Source organism: Tachypleus tridentatus, chromosome 6 (genome assembly GCF_004210375.1).
Source record: "Tachypleus tridentatus isolate NWPU-2018 chromosome 6, ASM421037v1, whole genome shotgun sequence".
Taxonomy (NCBI): Eukaryota; Metazoa; Arthropoda; class Merostomata; order Xiphosura; family Limulidae; genus Tachypleus; species Tachypleus tridentatus.
The window spans coordinates 60831956-60848649 of record NC_134830.1 but is presented as its reverse complement, the minus strand read 5'-3'; the positions used below and the strand labels follow the sequence as shown (position 1 = coordinate 60848649).

The 16694-nt window shown below is 32.6% G+C and overlaps 1 protein-coding gene and 1 long non-coding RNA gene across 5 annotated transcripts in view; one reads left to right on the top strand and one right to left on the bottom strand.

Annotated features, from left to right (window-relative positions):
- LOC143252652 (uncharacterized) overlaps positions 1-12905 on the bottom strand; it is a 105728-nt gene extending 92823 nt beyond the window's left edge. For both annotated transcript variants that reach the window (XR_013029095.1, XR_013029094.1), the window contains exon 1: positions 12762-12905. This is a non-coding gene — a long non-coding RNA (uncharacterized LOC143252652). The remainder of the gene's footprint in view (positions 1-12761) is intronic.
- Positions 1-14185, top strand: part of LOC143252651 (uncharacterized) — a 46343-nt gene extending 32158 nt beyond the window's left edge. The window contains exons 5-7 of one of the 3 annotated variants that reach the window (XM_076505125.1): positions 388-493; positions 1864-1960; positions 13998-14185. In XM_076505125.1, coding sequence (XP_076361240.1) covers positions 388-493; positions 1864-1960; positions 13998-14027 — 233 coding nt within the window. In that variant the 3' untranslated portion in view covers positions 14028-14185. Of the gene's footprint in view, positions 1-387; positions 494-1863; positions 2009-3087; positions 6496-13997 lie in introns of those variants that run through there. The other 2 variants (XM_076505124.1, XM_076505123.1) reach the window with 2 other exon arrangements.
- The last annotated feature ends 2509 nt before the right edge of the window (positions 14186-16694 follow it).

Here is a 16694-nt window from a genome sequence, read left to right as displayed (position 1 = left end):
CTATGGTGGCGTTACAGCTGTGATCGTCAGTATTGCAGCGGGTGCTTCTGATTGGCTACCTTCTATATATTTTAAAGGCCTAAATAAAAGATGGCTCTGGTCGAGATTTAGCGTCGTTAACGGAAGTTTAGCCTAAGGTACCCTTCAAGTTAAAAATACCATTATTAATTAAAAATCAACGTTAAAATTTAGCTTATTTTATTGAATACATTTTAACTCGTAATAGTTAAATTAGAAAAGCTATTGTAGTGGTTATCCGTATTTCCAGTTTATTCTTTAGTTTTATTATGTGAAACTTCAAGCACGTTTTAAGTTGTTATTTCAATATATAATGTTCAACAATATAATCTTATTGCGCCTGATTATATATTATTCTTGTTTTTCTAGCCATCAAAGACAGAGATATCACGAGTAAAACAGCAAGTATTGCAGGCGGTCTAGCACTGGCTATAGTGACTGTTATCATCTGCATTGTATGTTGTATGTGTTTAAGGTATGTGTTACACATAGTATTTCTGTTAATAAACATTGTATATATAAAATTTAGAATGGTGAAAGTTAAAATTATTTAATAGACAAAATACAAAATTTCAAGGTGGTAGAGAACTGCTCACGAAATGTTTTGTTTTTCAATAAAGTCAAGTATTATAACAGCTTTAGAATATTTAACTCTTTTGTTTTTGTTTGTTTTCACGGTGTATATAATTTTGAAGAAAACATTTTGTTTTTAAACAAATAAATATAAGTTTTATAACACTGTCAGTTAAACAATAACCTAAACCTCCTAAAACATTAAGATAACTGTTTTAAAAAAACATGAATTTGAACAAAATTTGAATTACTGAACATCCTAGATATTTCATTGCGCCTTTCCGAATCACACAGAGATCGAAAATCTCAGTTAAATTTCCAGATAAAAATATGTATAATACACTTTTCGAAAATCACCATTGGTAAAAACAAACAAACAAACAGGTCTATTGATAATTAATTGAAATATTGCAGTTATATGAATCGGACAGTTGCTTAGCACCAGACTTCTTAATGTAACGTAAACATTATATATGTATGTTATTCTTACTTGGGAAAAGTGAATTCTATACGGGCGTCACATTTTATTTCAGGTATGTAATCATTCAACAGATGAATATACATAATTAACACTCGAAATTATGCAGTTCAACATTTTACCTCACGTACCATCTACGGTGGCAGAAAGCACTAGTTTTATTAAAGAACGGCACCTAAACTGACGATAGGGGTCGAAAATGTGCTTCTACAAGTTAACTTGTGAAATCGGGCAGTTAGCGGTTTAGGTAGCAAGCCTTTGTATGCTGTAACAGGCATGGCTTGAACGTGATTGATCGCCGTAATATCCATTCTTGGCTTCATTCACACGGGCTGGGTGGTCTGTCGGAACCTTTGTGCTGTGATACGCACGGTGCGCTGCGTACACTTGAATTTTAATGTACCTTTAGTCCATTGTTTAAAACTGTTAGTACCTCAATCAGCAACGACCTCTACAAGTTTGAAACACACGTCTTACTCTGTACAAATCAGTAGATGGCTCGATTTCGTTCACATTTTTAGTGGTGCTGTATACCTTCCCTTTGGTTAGGAGTTCAAAATTATGGACTGCCATACCTGAGCCCTAGGGGTTTCTGACCTGCCTGTTACTCACACGTACGCATGTTGAAAATCCCAATTCCACCCACCTAGTTTCATACCGCAAAAAAATTTTAGTATAACTTTAACTACAGAATTGGCTTTTTGTTTTTCATTTTTGCTTTTTTTTAATGTGATGCTATTTAACAATGTGAGTCTGTTCATCTGTGCGTGTTAACGAATCTAGTTTTCTAACAGGAGGCGTCAAAAGAGGAAGATGATGGAAAAATACGTGCTGAGGTCATTGGTTATTCCTGTATTACACCAAACACTCCCACAACGTTCCATATCTGAAGTACGTAATACTGATAGTGCGTGTATTGAAATATTGTATTGTCTACAGGTACTTTTTTTAGTAGTTTTTTTATTTTTATCCTTATTTTTATTTTTTGCAAATGAAAATGCTATATATTATTTCCTTTTCTGGTTTATCTCGATCATGTGTGTTGCATTTAATGACGAACTGATATGCAATTCAGAAATGGTACATCCAACTCTCAACAGCCACCTGGTTAAGGCGTTCGACTCGTAATCCGAGGGTCACGGGTTCGAATCCCGATCGTACCAAACATGCTTGCCTTTTCAGCCGAGGGGGCGTTATAATGTGACGGTCAATCCCACTATTCGTTGGTAAAAGAGTAGCCCAAGAATTGGCGGTAGGTGATGATGACTAGCTGCCTTCCCTCTAGTCTTACACCGCTAAATTAGGAATGGAGAACAAATGCGACGATTTATTAATTTACGTCACTTTTTAAAAATCGCACTATTAAAAAAATAACTAATTTTATTCCTGAGCATCAGTATACTGATGAAGTGGATAACTGCGCATGATTTTTAACTTTTCCCCATTAACATTTAAACATAGAATTAATTTTTGTTAACATTTGCATTAAGTTGCCATGGTAAAATTATATATCTGATCGAGAGTAACAATGACGAAACTTTTTATATTTCGAAATAGTTTCTATAAAATAATATTAGTGTATTTGTAAAACTTCAGGGAGCGTTTATTTTAGGAAATAATGTATTATTTTAACAAATACTAAATTGTTAATACGCAAATAACATTTTTTAAAAAAAGATGAAACTTGGCGATTTCGAAAGATGGACCCACAGTGTTCATTAGGAGTACAATATTAAAAAATATATATTTTAATGTTGTTTAAGATACAAAATGCTTAATTTTCCTACACAATGCAATACTTTTAAAAAGAGTTAAAATTACTGGTTACTCTAAAAAATATTCAGAATTACGTTACAAAATATGTGTTCTTCAACCCTTGTTTTTACATTAAGACTATCTACTGTCAAACTTTATTTTAATCTATAATTGCTTTTTATTTTTGCTAGTAATTACACATTAAAATCTCTTTGAAATTAATTAAAAAAAAACAGTAACTATCTTTTTTTTCTCAATTACAGAATGTCGATTTGAAAAATCCTAATTATGTACATCCACCATGCACGTTATTACCATTGGCAACGGAGCAACAATCGGCATCCAAAGATAACGGATTTTCCAATTAATGAACTTCATGAAAATAATTAATTTATAAGAGCACACAGGTCTTCATATCTGGGCCTCTAAACTTGGTGAACATTGTTGAAGGTGGATACTGTGATAGTTATTTTGTTCGTTTAAAACAACGACAATAGAGTTAAAGTAGCTTCGTGTTTCCTTATGTGCTTGCATATATAGAGCTAAACATTGCTTCATTTCAAGAAATTTAGCAAAATCTTGTCAGCCATTCTTAATATTCATAGAGCAATACTGTTATGTTTTATTTTTTCCCCCGAGGGAAAAAGTAACGGACAGTTTTCATCAGTACTACTGTCTGTGTCTCACTATTTACATGTGCGACAATATTTATGTATAAATCAGTTTGTTGTAGCAAATGTTGGCGCAATTGCATAATTAATAGTTCATAGAAATGTCTGTTCATCTTTGGTCTCTGAAAGAACTGGTGTTAAATATATTTGGAAACCATTTCTCGTGAACACGGAAACTGGTTCGACTTTATACTTGACATACGAACGTCAATAACCTAAGTTAGGACTAACTACGACAATAATAAAAAAGTCTGTCACAGGAAGTGGAACCATTACATTTTGTAGAAAATGACCTCTATGTTTACGTAACTTTGGGATCTGTTTGGGTTACAAGAACTAACTGTTCTAGGACACAAGTAACCACACAGCATTAAGTTACACACATTACGGTCCACGATAATTAAATACAACTTATTATGTTATTTGTATTAAATAAGTATTAATTTTTACAACGTCGTACTTAATCAGCAAATTTCTTGCAATGTATGCTATATATACATATATATCCGTACAGAAAATATTCATGGACAATAAACAGTGTGTGCTGTTATAGAATATATATAATATCAATTTTACCTCTTAAAGTTAAGTGTATACCCCAGAAAACTTAATTATATATCTTAGAAGTAATTTTTTTTTGCTAAACTAGTTTACAAGAGAAAAATCTCTTTCTTGACATTAAGCTTGCTTTCTATAGCTTTTAAGTCCAAACAAACGTTACATTCAATATTTTTGTAAAAGGACACAGATGCAAAATTAGTAATGACATTTTATAATACGATTACGGATTACTGGTTGTAAACTCGAATTAACTGCATGAGTTAGACATTCAACAGATACCGTTTGTCAGTTGTAATAGTTAATCTTAAAAAAGGAGAATAAGAAAAAAGGTTTATATGGAAGACTCATCTTCAGATAGTATACGTAACAAAATAACTACTCTTCCGTGTATCTTTACTCCATGTGAGTGTAGAAATACAAGAATATTTCTCACTACAACATTGCAGCACAATGTGAAACCATGAAGATAACCTGCGACTTTTTTTTTGTCAGTATAACCTTTTTATTTGGATTCTAATTTGCAACTTTCGAAAAGAAATATCAAATATCTTCAATAGAACACTTTTTTTATATATTTGCTGATATTTTTCTCTGTTGAACACAGCACGTGTTTGAATATACAAAATATCACAGTAAGAAATTTTAAAAGAAATTCTTTTTTCGATAGTGGAGAAGGTTTGTCATGAATACCGCACTGTTTCTGTCGTTTAAAACGACAAATACGCGACAATTAAATTCCTTTCTTCTGATGTAATTACTTTGTACTAGCAGATGGCGCTGTTATATAATAAAAACCACTGAATGAATGATGTACACTATTAAACCAAAAACTGTTTTCACTCCAAGGGAGAAGTGGAATTGTAGATATGTAAATATTAGATATCATAGAAATTGTATAGCTGGAAGATAATGTATGATTTGCTAATAAAATGGGAAGGGGGAAACTTTCACGAGGGATAAGTGACTTACCAAGTAGTTTAGTAAACTTACATGTCAGTCGCTACAGCGACATTCCTTAGGCCATGTAGATTCCAATAATGTAGTTTAGAAGACCAATGTCACTACCTAAAAGAGGTTCAGCTTAAGTAGAAATAATCGCTATTTTCATTGAAGGGCTCAGTTTATAGCATGCTACTTGCACGTGGAAGAAGGATACAAGTTTCACGAGGATTTGAGAGTTCCTATTTAAATAACGAATTCGTGACTTTATGTATAATAATGAGTATTGTACGTGATATTCATCTGTTGAAAGATAAATTGTACTGTGTTTCATTGTTGTAGAAACGAACCACAACCTTTTTTTTTATTTCTTCTATTGACAAACTGCTGTCTTCACCTGTATTTTGGTACAGGTAGCACAGACTGTTTACTGGCACGGGAAAAATGCTGTTAGGGAAAAATAGTCATTGCCAGTAAACTTCCAAAGATTGTACAAAGACCATTGTTTTTGTATGTGTGTGTGCGTGAGCGCGCGCGTGTGTGTGTATGTGCTGCAAAATTAATATAGTGTATAAACAAGTCGTTGAATTGCTTCGATAAACCAATATTTTCAAACCAAAGAAACAAAATAGAGTCGCCACCTGATGCTTTAAATGGTATTTTTTTCAACATATAACTACAACTTATTATAATGTTAACAAAACAGCTAATGTTTCTGTCTAGAATTTAAATTTTGAACTTGATTATGATGCAGTCACCCAAATTAAAGAGCTTATGGCTCGTTCTACGACCTGTTGTTAGGACCTGACTCCTAAAACAGTCAATACAAATGTAGACTGTCAAAACACATTTTAACACCGTCTGTTGGCCATGATGTGAATTATTGATTATTATGATTGTCTATATGCCGCACGTTTTTAGTTCGTTGTTTGTAAAATAATGCTATTTTGTGTTTTTTTTTATTTCTCTGCCAACAAACAAAAGTATCTAGTTCTTTTAATTAAATGATTGTAACTAAGTTGGATTTAGTTAATGTTTTACTTACTGTTGGCTGTAGCGAGATATAACAGATTCGACTTATTTTATAGTGCGAGTTTTTCATTGCACAGCCTTTCAAAAGGCTTGAAAATTTGAACATCTTAAATTTATATAAATGACTGGCATTTTATTTCGTAAAAGAATTTCCCGTATGAATGTTTGCTTCTTATAACTAGTTGTAGAACAAGGGTTCGTTTATCATGTTTGTTAAAGGAAACAAGTCTAGTCGTTGTAGAAGTTATGATTCTCTCATTACCTCTGCTATGTATCTGTTCTGATGTTTATTTCAGAAGGGCATTTTGATCCTGACAAACAATAAGTTTTCTGCAAGTGTTTTACAGTCTGTGTTATAATATTTATCAACTGGATTATTTTTTAGTGTTTGATTATTCGTCTACACCCATATCAATAAGTGTACGAGAATCAAAATCGCTTATTCCAATAAAGACCAACAAATATTGTATATGGTTTATTGTCAAGCCTTATTTACTTATGTGATCTTGACTATGCTTACACTATTCAATTTTTTCATAATCTTTCAGTGTGCCTAATTCATTTGTATTGATTCCCATGCCAATGTTGACCGCCAATCACATGCCTTAGAATCGTATACGTCTATTCAAACCAACATTATAATTTACCTAAAGAACTAAAAAGCAAAGTTACGGGTTCGAGTATTGCCCTTTTTAATTTCTTCACAAATGCGACTTCTATTCCCTGCGATTCCTGTATTTGGATCATATGTTAATAATTCTACTGACCGTCAAAACCTATGTCTGTGTTTTAGCCTAATAAGTACTTATTGTAGGCCGACGGATATTAAATAATCACACATTTCCTCTTAAATGTATGAATTTCAATAATACTACTTTCCTAAATCGAAATGAAATTTACACTGGATAATATGTTTGTCCATTTTAAAATTGAATAATCAATAACTGTGCATTTTGAAATTGGAGATAATGTTTGTTTGTTTGTTTTACTAGCTTTCTAACCAACTGTTCCAAGATTTAAGAATCACTATTTTCAGTTTTAATTACTCGAAGAATAATCATAATATTTCAATATAACGCTTAATATTATAAGTTGTGGTCTAACATTCTCGCAAAGCTTTGATTAAAGTAATACTTTCATTAAAAACAAAACAAAAAACAGTTGAATTATATGACGATTGACTTCAAATAATATCTGCTAAGTGTCAACCATATTTTAGTAACTTATTTAAAATAATTTTATATCTGGCTTAACTAACTTGGAATAAATTTTGTACAATTGTATCATAATAAGGTAAGTCTTCTTTATCTGTAGAGACATTCAATTTAGGCTTAATATGTTGTATTTTTCACGTTAAGCCTATTTTTGCAAGCATAACTTTTGGAATATGAGAACTTGCATCACACAATTAATGAACGAAGGTTCGATTGTTGTGCCATAATAAGAACAACTTCTTCTTGCAACCAATGTAAACACTGTTTAAAAAAAACAAACTTTAACAGCGGTAAAGAAAATAGAATCCAAAATTTCATCAAGATTTTACCTAAAGCATTTGTAAGTATAAATATAATGTTTTCATTGAGAAAGATAACTAACTGATAAAACCGTAAAGACAAGGGATTATATACAAAGTTAAACTTTAAATTGTTTTAGGCTATAAATGTAATTATTTTTGCTAAATATTGCTGTTACTATTCAAATACAATTATTTCAAAATTTTAAACATGATTAAATAAATTTATTGGACCCAAAATGGAACTGTATGAAAAATGTTTTACTGTAGGCATATTAGCATAATTTAATCTCTATAATGTATAAATACGTGATTTCTTTATTTCACTGATAGTCAAACAGTTTCAAAGGACAAGTGTTTGAAGCGCAACATGAGTTGCATACGCGAATGTGAACCATTTTTAAAGCAAATTTTCATTCTAAACACATTTCTCATTATGATACAAAAATGTAAGTGAACTGGCTTTAAGATAATTCGACATTTCAACAAGGTTATATCTAAAATATTTGAATATTTTACAAATAATACACAAAACATGTAAATATGCACAGAGAATAGGTTTAATTATACAATGCAATTCAGAATACTACAAAGATATAAAACCTTATATATATCTGTATACAGGAAATGTGTCTGCTTTAAAGAATGGTTAGGTTTTTCCGGTTGGTACAACAAAGAGAAATATATTACCGGAAGCAACGACAAAACTCTCACACAACCATGGAAAATATATATGTTTGTACAAAACAAAATGCACGAGTTATGCTCATATTTAACTTTGGGTGGGATTATTTAGAATAAACCTGCCATTTTGGAAAATAGTTGTCTTGATAATGTATAATATCAAAATATATGCGAAAGGTTTTTGCCGGGTTCAGAAAAAAATTATTTTTTACATTGTTGATAATAATGGAAAACCATTGAAAGTAGTGCGCAAAGTATCCGGTCAGCTACGGTTTATTGGCTACCTCTATAAAGAAAAAATCACTATTATTTGTTTTATTTTAACTAAAGAAACGGCCCGGCATGGCCAGGTGATTAAAGTACTCGACTCGTATAGTTTAGCTAACGACCTAACATCATTTGTTATATGTCATTCGATGACATACGACCTGTTTGGTCCGACATGGCCAGGTGGTTAAGACGCTCGACTCGTAATCCAAGGGTCGCGGGTTCGAATCCCCGTCAACCAAATATGCTCGTCCTTTCAGCCGTGGGAACGTTATAATGTGACGGTCAATCCCACTATTCGTTGGTAAAAGAGTAGCCCAAGAGTTGGCGGTGGGTGGTGATGACTAGCTGCCTTCCCATTGGTCTTACACTGCTAAATTAGGGATGGCTAGAGCAGACAGCCCTCATGCAGCTTTGCACGAAATTTAAAACAAACCAAACTAATGAAAAATATAATAATTATTTGCTCCCACTTCTTTCGCTTATGAGATTCGAGGAAAAGGTTAATATTTTCAACTAATACAACAGAAACCGCAAAATATTTGTTGTGATGTCCATGTGTAAACTGTATACCGCTATGTAAACAGAATAAATATTTTCATCTTCCTTTTCATGTGTAGCTTTGCGCGAAATGCAGAACAAACAAACCACTTTAATGTATATACACGTACTAAATACTTTAAATTACCTCACAGCTTGCTTATACAATCGGATTCCTTGCAGTATTTCAGACTCCTTCATCCTCGTTGCAAAACTCAATAATTAAGAAACGTGCATGATATATTCAAACACTATTGTTATTTGGGAATATTCATCACTGAACACTTTCAAATGCCGATATAATAACTATCATCAAATGAAAGTGTCAAGTGACCAGTGTCACTTGGCCTAAATGGATTATGTCAGACTGTAAAATTAAGTGAAGTATATATATCATAATTGGTGGTTATAGATGAGACAAAAAGCGGTGACAACAGATAATCAACGACAAGTATAGATTGTGGTTATTATTTAAGACAATTCAAAGATAAAATTGATGTTTGGTGATGGGTAATATACAGAGGATCGACAAGCCGTGTTGCATGATAGTCGGTGTTAATGTGTAAATGGAAAATTACGCTATGTAGTTAATTGAAATGAAATAGGTACACATTAATATAACTAAAATAGTTGTGTAGGTGGACCACATAAAATGAATGATATTGCTATGTGAGATAAAACGGAGTATGTTAAATTATAAACTAAATTAATATAGGGTCAGGCGTCAAATAAAACATTGTTTAGTGCTTAACTGAACCGAAACAGGTGATGTTACGCCATAATGTATGTGATAAAATATATGATGTTCGTTCGCATAATATTGCTTGTTTATCACTCAAATCTAACATTATTCATTTAATTTCATCGCGTTGAATTTAGCTAGTATAAAACGGATATTGTTAAACAGGTCATTGTTTGTTTGTTTTAAATTTCGCGCAAAGCTACACGAGGAATATCTGCGCTAGCCGTCCCTAACTCAGCAATGTAAGACTAGAGGGAAGGCAGCTAGTCTTCACCACCCACCGCCAACTCTTGGGCTACTCTTTTACCAACGAATAATGGGATTGACCGTCACATTATAACGCACCCACAGCTGAAAGGGCGAGCATGTTTGGCGCGACGGGAATGCGAACCCGCGACCCTCAGATTACGAGTCGCAAGCCTTAACACGCTTGGCCATGCCAGGCCTTTTTCTATGTAGAAAGCATTTATTGCAGTTAAAACATTTGACACCCGCTCCGCTGATTTGTTCCTTCTCATAGTAGATATACTTAATCGAATTGTCTGCGGACTTACAATGCTAAAAACCGGGTTTCGACACCCGTGGTGGGCAGAGCACAGATAGCTCATTGTGTAGCTTTGTGCTTAATCCAAAACAACTACATCCTTAATTAAATGCGCGAAACTTAGAAGAAAAGCTTGTTAAATGATATTTAGCTTCAGCTAAAAATTTTTAAATAATTTGATTTAGTTTTTCTATAACTGTTTTAAATTGTCGAAAATCTTGGTGTGACATACTCCTTTAAAAAAATATACTACGTAAACCTGAATTTAATCTTCAGTTTTATTTTATACACTGAGAAAGCTTCAACTTGATTGTTTTTCGTTAACATATTTCTAATAATAATTTATTTAAGTCAGTGTAGGAGTCACTCTTGTCGGCTGTAAATCGTAAAAAAAAAGGTAAAAAAGCTGAAAAAATTAGAACAAATGTTGTTACAAAGACAGTCAAAATGAATAAACAGAAATAATAGAATAAGGTTTCGAAAATACATTACAGCATGCTTTGTCAAATTCACTTGGCCCAATCATGTACAAGTGCAGCCCTAAAACTAAGCTAAAAGCTACGCTTTATATTAGATTACACGAGAACAAATATGTACAAAGTGATATCAAGTAGGTATAGGATGATACAAGGGGCCACTATGCATCACAATATTATATATATTAGATTTAATAGAACACTTTCATCAGGTTAAATTATCGTATAATAATTACACTTTGGAACAAGAAAAGCTTCCTTAGTTGTGCAAACAAAACGTACATTTTGATTTCGTTAGAAAACTAGACAAAAATATATTTTTTTAATAAGTTGCTTTTACTCAAAAGCTATGACAAACTACTTGAGTGTTGAACGATATAAAGAACTCAGAACCGTAACTACATCCGTTCACTTTCTCTAAATATCTCTGATTGTACAATGCAAAATGTAATAAGCAACTTTCTAAAAGCCAATTTTTTATAAACAAAATTTACACAACAACGTTACAACCCAGTCATAAAAAATAAGTATTACTGGAAGAAATTATGTTGTTCTAATTGTAAAGCTTCAAAGAACTGTTCGCACATACCGGTCCTTAGTTTCGAATTGATAGATCTTATGGAAGGCAATTAGACAACTGTAATCACTACCAACTTTTCGACAACTCTTATATAACTGAATAGAGAAATTTAACTGTCACTGCTATAATGCACCCTCGTTCTGAAGTGCGGAGCGCGTTTTTAAGGCAACTGTTTGCGAACTACGTACACAAGGATTCAGGATCCAAGCTCGCTAACAAAAGAACCAGGCCGGGCAGTCGTAACCAGTTAGATAACGTATAACCAAACGATGATCTATCTCATCAATTGTTATTTGTCATTGAAACCATACATGGCTACTACACGTGTATGTGTTATGTTTCTTTTATTTGCCTAGTGGGATTCTCACTTCATACTCACACTGCTAGAAACTGGGTTTCGATACTCGTGGTGGGCAGAGCACAGATAGCCAACTGTGTAGCTTTGTGCTTAATTCCAAACAAACAACTTCACTCCAGAATAATTTTCAGTTCGTTTGACAATTTTGACCACATTTTCGACATGAGCATCGGAAGTATTGCAACGGCAAATAATTTTATAATTCGAAATAAAACAAATGCCTTAGAAATTATAATCGTTCTATGTTGTAAGATATTCATGATACTATTGTCGGTTGTTTTCGTTTGGGTTATTTTCAATTCAGACGTTTAAACTGTTTTTTGGTCAAATGACGTTCTATGCAGCATGACAGGCTTAGCTTATTGTCTAGACTCTAGATGCTTCTTGATATATTAAGAAACGATTTAAAGAGCATAAAATACGAGTTAAGCTAAAATATGTTATTATTCATTACTGAGTCTAAAGTAACGATATTACTTAATTGAGTTTTCTAATAAGTTAGTTAATTGAGTTCTGTAATTAACGAGGTTATTCCGACGAAGATAAGTTGTTCGTTTTGTGGAGTGACAACGATAAGTTAAATTGTGTTAGTGTTCGTTGCAAACTTAAGCCTATCAACACTAATAAAGCTAATTTGTAGATTTTGACTTCCAAAGTATAAAAATTTTCATTATGTGTATTGTACTTAGCATCTTCATATTTGCTCAATAACGTAAACTGTTAAAATAATTAATATCGAAGCAGAATTACTTTGGTAAGAAGAAAGTAAGAGCAGAGACGAATCTGGGCACTGGTGCACAAAACCGTGCTCCGAATCCATCGTTAGTAAAAAACAAATAGAAAACCATGATCGATATAATAGTGAAATGCCGAAAATGTCCACACCAAAGGGCCCGAGCCCCAAATCTTTTAAATACTGAGCGACACTTCTGTTTAAGAGAATAAGATTCACTTGACAAAGGGTCAAAAGTTTGGTTTAAATGATGAAACAACGGACAAAGGATGCAAGGCTTAAAACAGCTATACCTACCTCTGTGAGTGCTGAAAATTTTTAACCTCGATATCATTAACTACACAGTATGGCGTAGAATAATCCATCTGGTCTACAATTGTTGCCAGTAATGTCCCAAATTACACAACACCACACAAGTTCTTGGACTACGTTCCTTCTATCGCCGCTTTGTAAACTCATCCACTGAAACTGTTTCCCTAAGTGTGAGCTGCGGCCCTCTGGAGGGCTGCCAAAAAAAAAAAAAAGCTGAAAACAAATAAGCTGAATTAATTTCTATTATTTTTATTGTTTGTTTGTTTGAATGATACAGTATGTCGAAAGGAGGTTATCGTTTTACTACGGCACTGTTTTGCAATCACTAAAGTTATAGGTCGGAGGCCATCTAACTTTTTCTTCCCATTAAAGGAGCCTCAGACAAAAAGAATTTAGAAATCACTGCTCTAAAAAACATATGAAAAACAAAACAAAAACAAGTTGCTGGATTGATAATTATAAAAAAATATTTAACAAACTGAGAGAAAAGAACTAGCCACTAGTGAGAGTTCAGTCTTCTATAATAAGTAACGTGATTTAGAAAATCCTAATAAAAAAGAAATGTTAATCTTTCTCTATCAGCGTACAAGACTGTACGTTAGTTGAATGTGAACGCTAAGAGCAGGTTTAAATAGCTGGCTATGACATGTATGATCTCGGGCTATTGAAAGAGATAGCGTAAAAACAAACTGCCAACATTCTTTCTCTGCTAGTCATAGTTTATCTCTTTCAAAGTAGACAGGCGTGGCTCAAAATTTCACTGGGTAAGAGAGAAATATAGAAAAAGGTCTTGAGACAATCCAATTAAGTGATTATAAATGGCGCGGGTACATGGGTGGTGGAATAGTACTTGTTCGCGTCAATTCTGATATACGTCAAAGAAAACGCCTAAATTAACGGATAAGTTAAACGAAAAAACGGAAAATACTCATTTTACGCACCATGTGACCAAACTATAAATACACGTATCCCCTGGTACCCCTTCATCTCTCAAGGTCACATCTTTTTTTTTTTAAACACTACTGTTTAGTGTGATTCGAGAGAACCAAGTTTCGGTGTTAAATGTGGCCTCGTAGAACCAATTTTTTAGTTCCATTTCTATTGAGGTTAATCACAACACAGTATAACACTTATTGAGACGTTCTCTAAAATACATTAAATAATTGTGATTACTCCCGTTTTTGACAAAGGTCGTGTAAATAACGATTTATTTAATATTAGACAGCCAACGTGAACAGCGCTCTCTATTGATGTCATTCAACTTCAGACCCGCACTTCGTAGATTTGGACTCACTTTGACATGGTTACAGCCGGAAGTAGCCTTCATTTTAAACAGCTTGAACCTCCGTTCCGAATGAATAATGTCGTTAAACTTTGCATTACATCATTTGTTACGAGTACAGAGGTAGGTCAGTGGAATTTTTCCATGAATCTTTGAACAAATGTATTGTTATGTAGTACTGAAAAGAAACATTAAATTTCATCATTCTAAACACAGTAATTATGTAAAATCTGTATACAACCATACATATATATATATATATTTGTTTATTATATACATAGATAGATAGATACATAGATATGCATATATAAATTATTTGTTTGTTTGTTAGCTGTACACACACATATATACATAATATGTTTGTTTGTTGTTAAGCACAAAGATATAGAATAGATTATTTGTGATGTGACCGCCACGGGTTTTGAAACCACGTTTTTAGTACAATAAGTATAGATGCTTACTGTTCTGCCACTGACAGGCATATAAATAAATAAGGTATATACAAACTGGAAAAAAAAAAAAACAGCTTTTAAATTTATTTATTCTTTGTTTGTATTTCATTTCGCGCAAAGCTACACGAGAGCTATCTGTGCTAACCGTCCCTAATTTAGCAGTGTAAGACTAGAGGAAAGGCAGCTAGTCATCACCACCCACCGCCAACCCTTGGGCTACTCTTTTACCAACGAATAGTGGAATTTACCATCACATTATAATGCCCCCACGACTGAAATGGCGAGCATGTTTGGTGTGACGGGAATTCGAACTCGTGTTCCTCAGATTACGAGTCGAGCGCAAGAGTCTTACAGATATTGTATCTGTAAGACTCTTGCATAATGCACTAAACTATTTTAATAAGAATTGGCATAAAAATGACTTAATGTGTGATCTAAACAGATACTACGTGCATGATGAACATAGTCTTAAGTACCTCTCTCCTATAAATATATATTTAAGAAATATAAATCAAACTGGGCATTACGCACTAGACGCTTAAAACTAGTATTATTTCTTTTTTATGTTTTATTTTTTCCTTTCTTTTTTATTTTTATATTATTTATTTTTATTATTATTATTCTATTTTTCTGATAAATATATATGGAAAAAGGATATATATATATATGTGGAAAAAATATATACGAATAAAAGTGAAAAAATAAAACTTGAATAAAAGAGGAAAAAAATGGATAAAGGAAAAAAAAGGGGGCAAATCAAGACAATACATGAACATTGCCCTGAAAAGGGCCGGAGTACTGTGGGATACTCTGGTCCAAAAGCACTACAACAACAACATATTCTTAATAGTAGTCGACATAAAAGCTAGAGATGGAGGAAGAGGTCTCGTGCACCTGACCCTCCTGGATATTTAAAAATTCAACATACCCAAATACCAATAAAGAAGAAGCGAAGCGAATCGAGCGCCCAAACCACTTGACAGTGCCGGGCCGAAAACGTAATATAATTCCAACATAATACACGTTTAACAACATGTTAACGTATTGAATTCTTCCAATATTTTAAGGTTTTCTATTAAATAACTAAAAGAAAACCAATATATGAACCAACTAGCATAAAGGAATTTTTCTTTTCAAGTCTACCTTATACTTTTCCCTCGTAAAGCAATTAGAATCATCAGAAACATTATGTGGGCGATAACCCGAAAACTGGGTCACTCTTCTTTTTACCGGCATTGTGTGAAAGGACACTCTTTCATTCGATTTTTAAACACACCAACACACGATGGCATGATGGAAAGTGTTCTATGTCTTACACATTTGAAATTACAATAAATTTAAATATGAGAGGTTTTTAAGTCTGTAGTTTCTTTTGGTAGCCTCTATGGTGATACAAACATTAATAACATAAATATCTAGAAACATATCTTAGAAACTATTAGGTTCATCAAATTTAATATTTTTTTATTATTTACACAGTATGCTGGTGAGGGCTCATCGAAATGTTTCCTATGATAATTATGGTTGTGAGAAAAAATTATTTAATGGATATTTATACACAAAAAAAAACATATTGAGTGTGTTAGCAGATAATACGAGAGTATCACAAAATTATGAATTTTAAAATAAAGTAGAGATCCTGCTATAAAAAGTAACCAAAGAAGAAATAAAACCATAATCACAAATTTATAAGATAAGTATATAAAGCTGCCAAAGAAGGGATTAAATTTTATAAATCTGTGATGGTTGTTTTTATTTCTTGTTCTGTTATTCATAATAGATGAATTCCTACTTCATTTTAAAATTAATAATTTGTGAACACTCTTGTTTTTTTACCTTTTTATGTTATAGTGTATAAAGTATATACTTTACCTTTAGAAACTGTCGACCATTGATACGTAGCGCTATCTATTGGGCTGAAAAATATTTAATCATGTGCCCGAAATGTTCATCATTTACATTATACCTGTATGTGTGTGTATATATGTGGATTTTTTGTCAGAATATAGAAAATTGTTGAGTTTTTTATGTTAAAGAACAAAAAAGCTATGTATAGATATATATGGGATGGATTACTTAGTATGGGATGTCATAAATAAGTCGTTGTTACATCATACAAGAAAATTATGAGTGCAATTCTCTAGATGATTCGTTGGTATATCACACAAGGGAATTATATATATT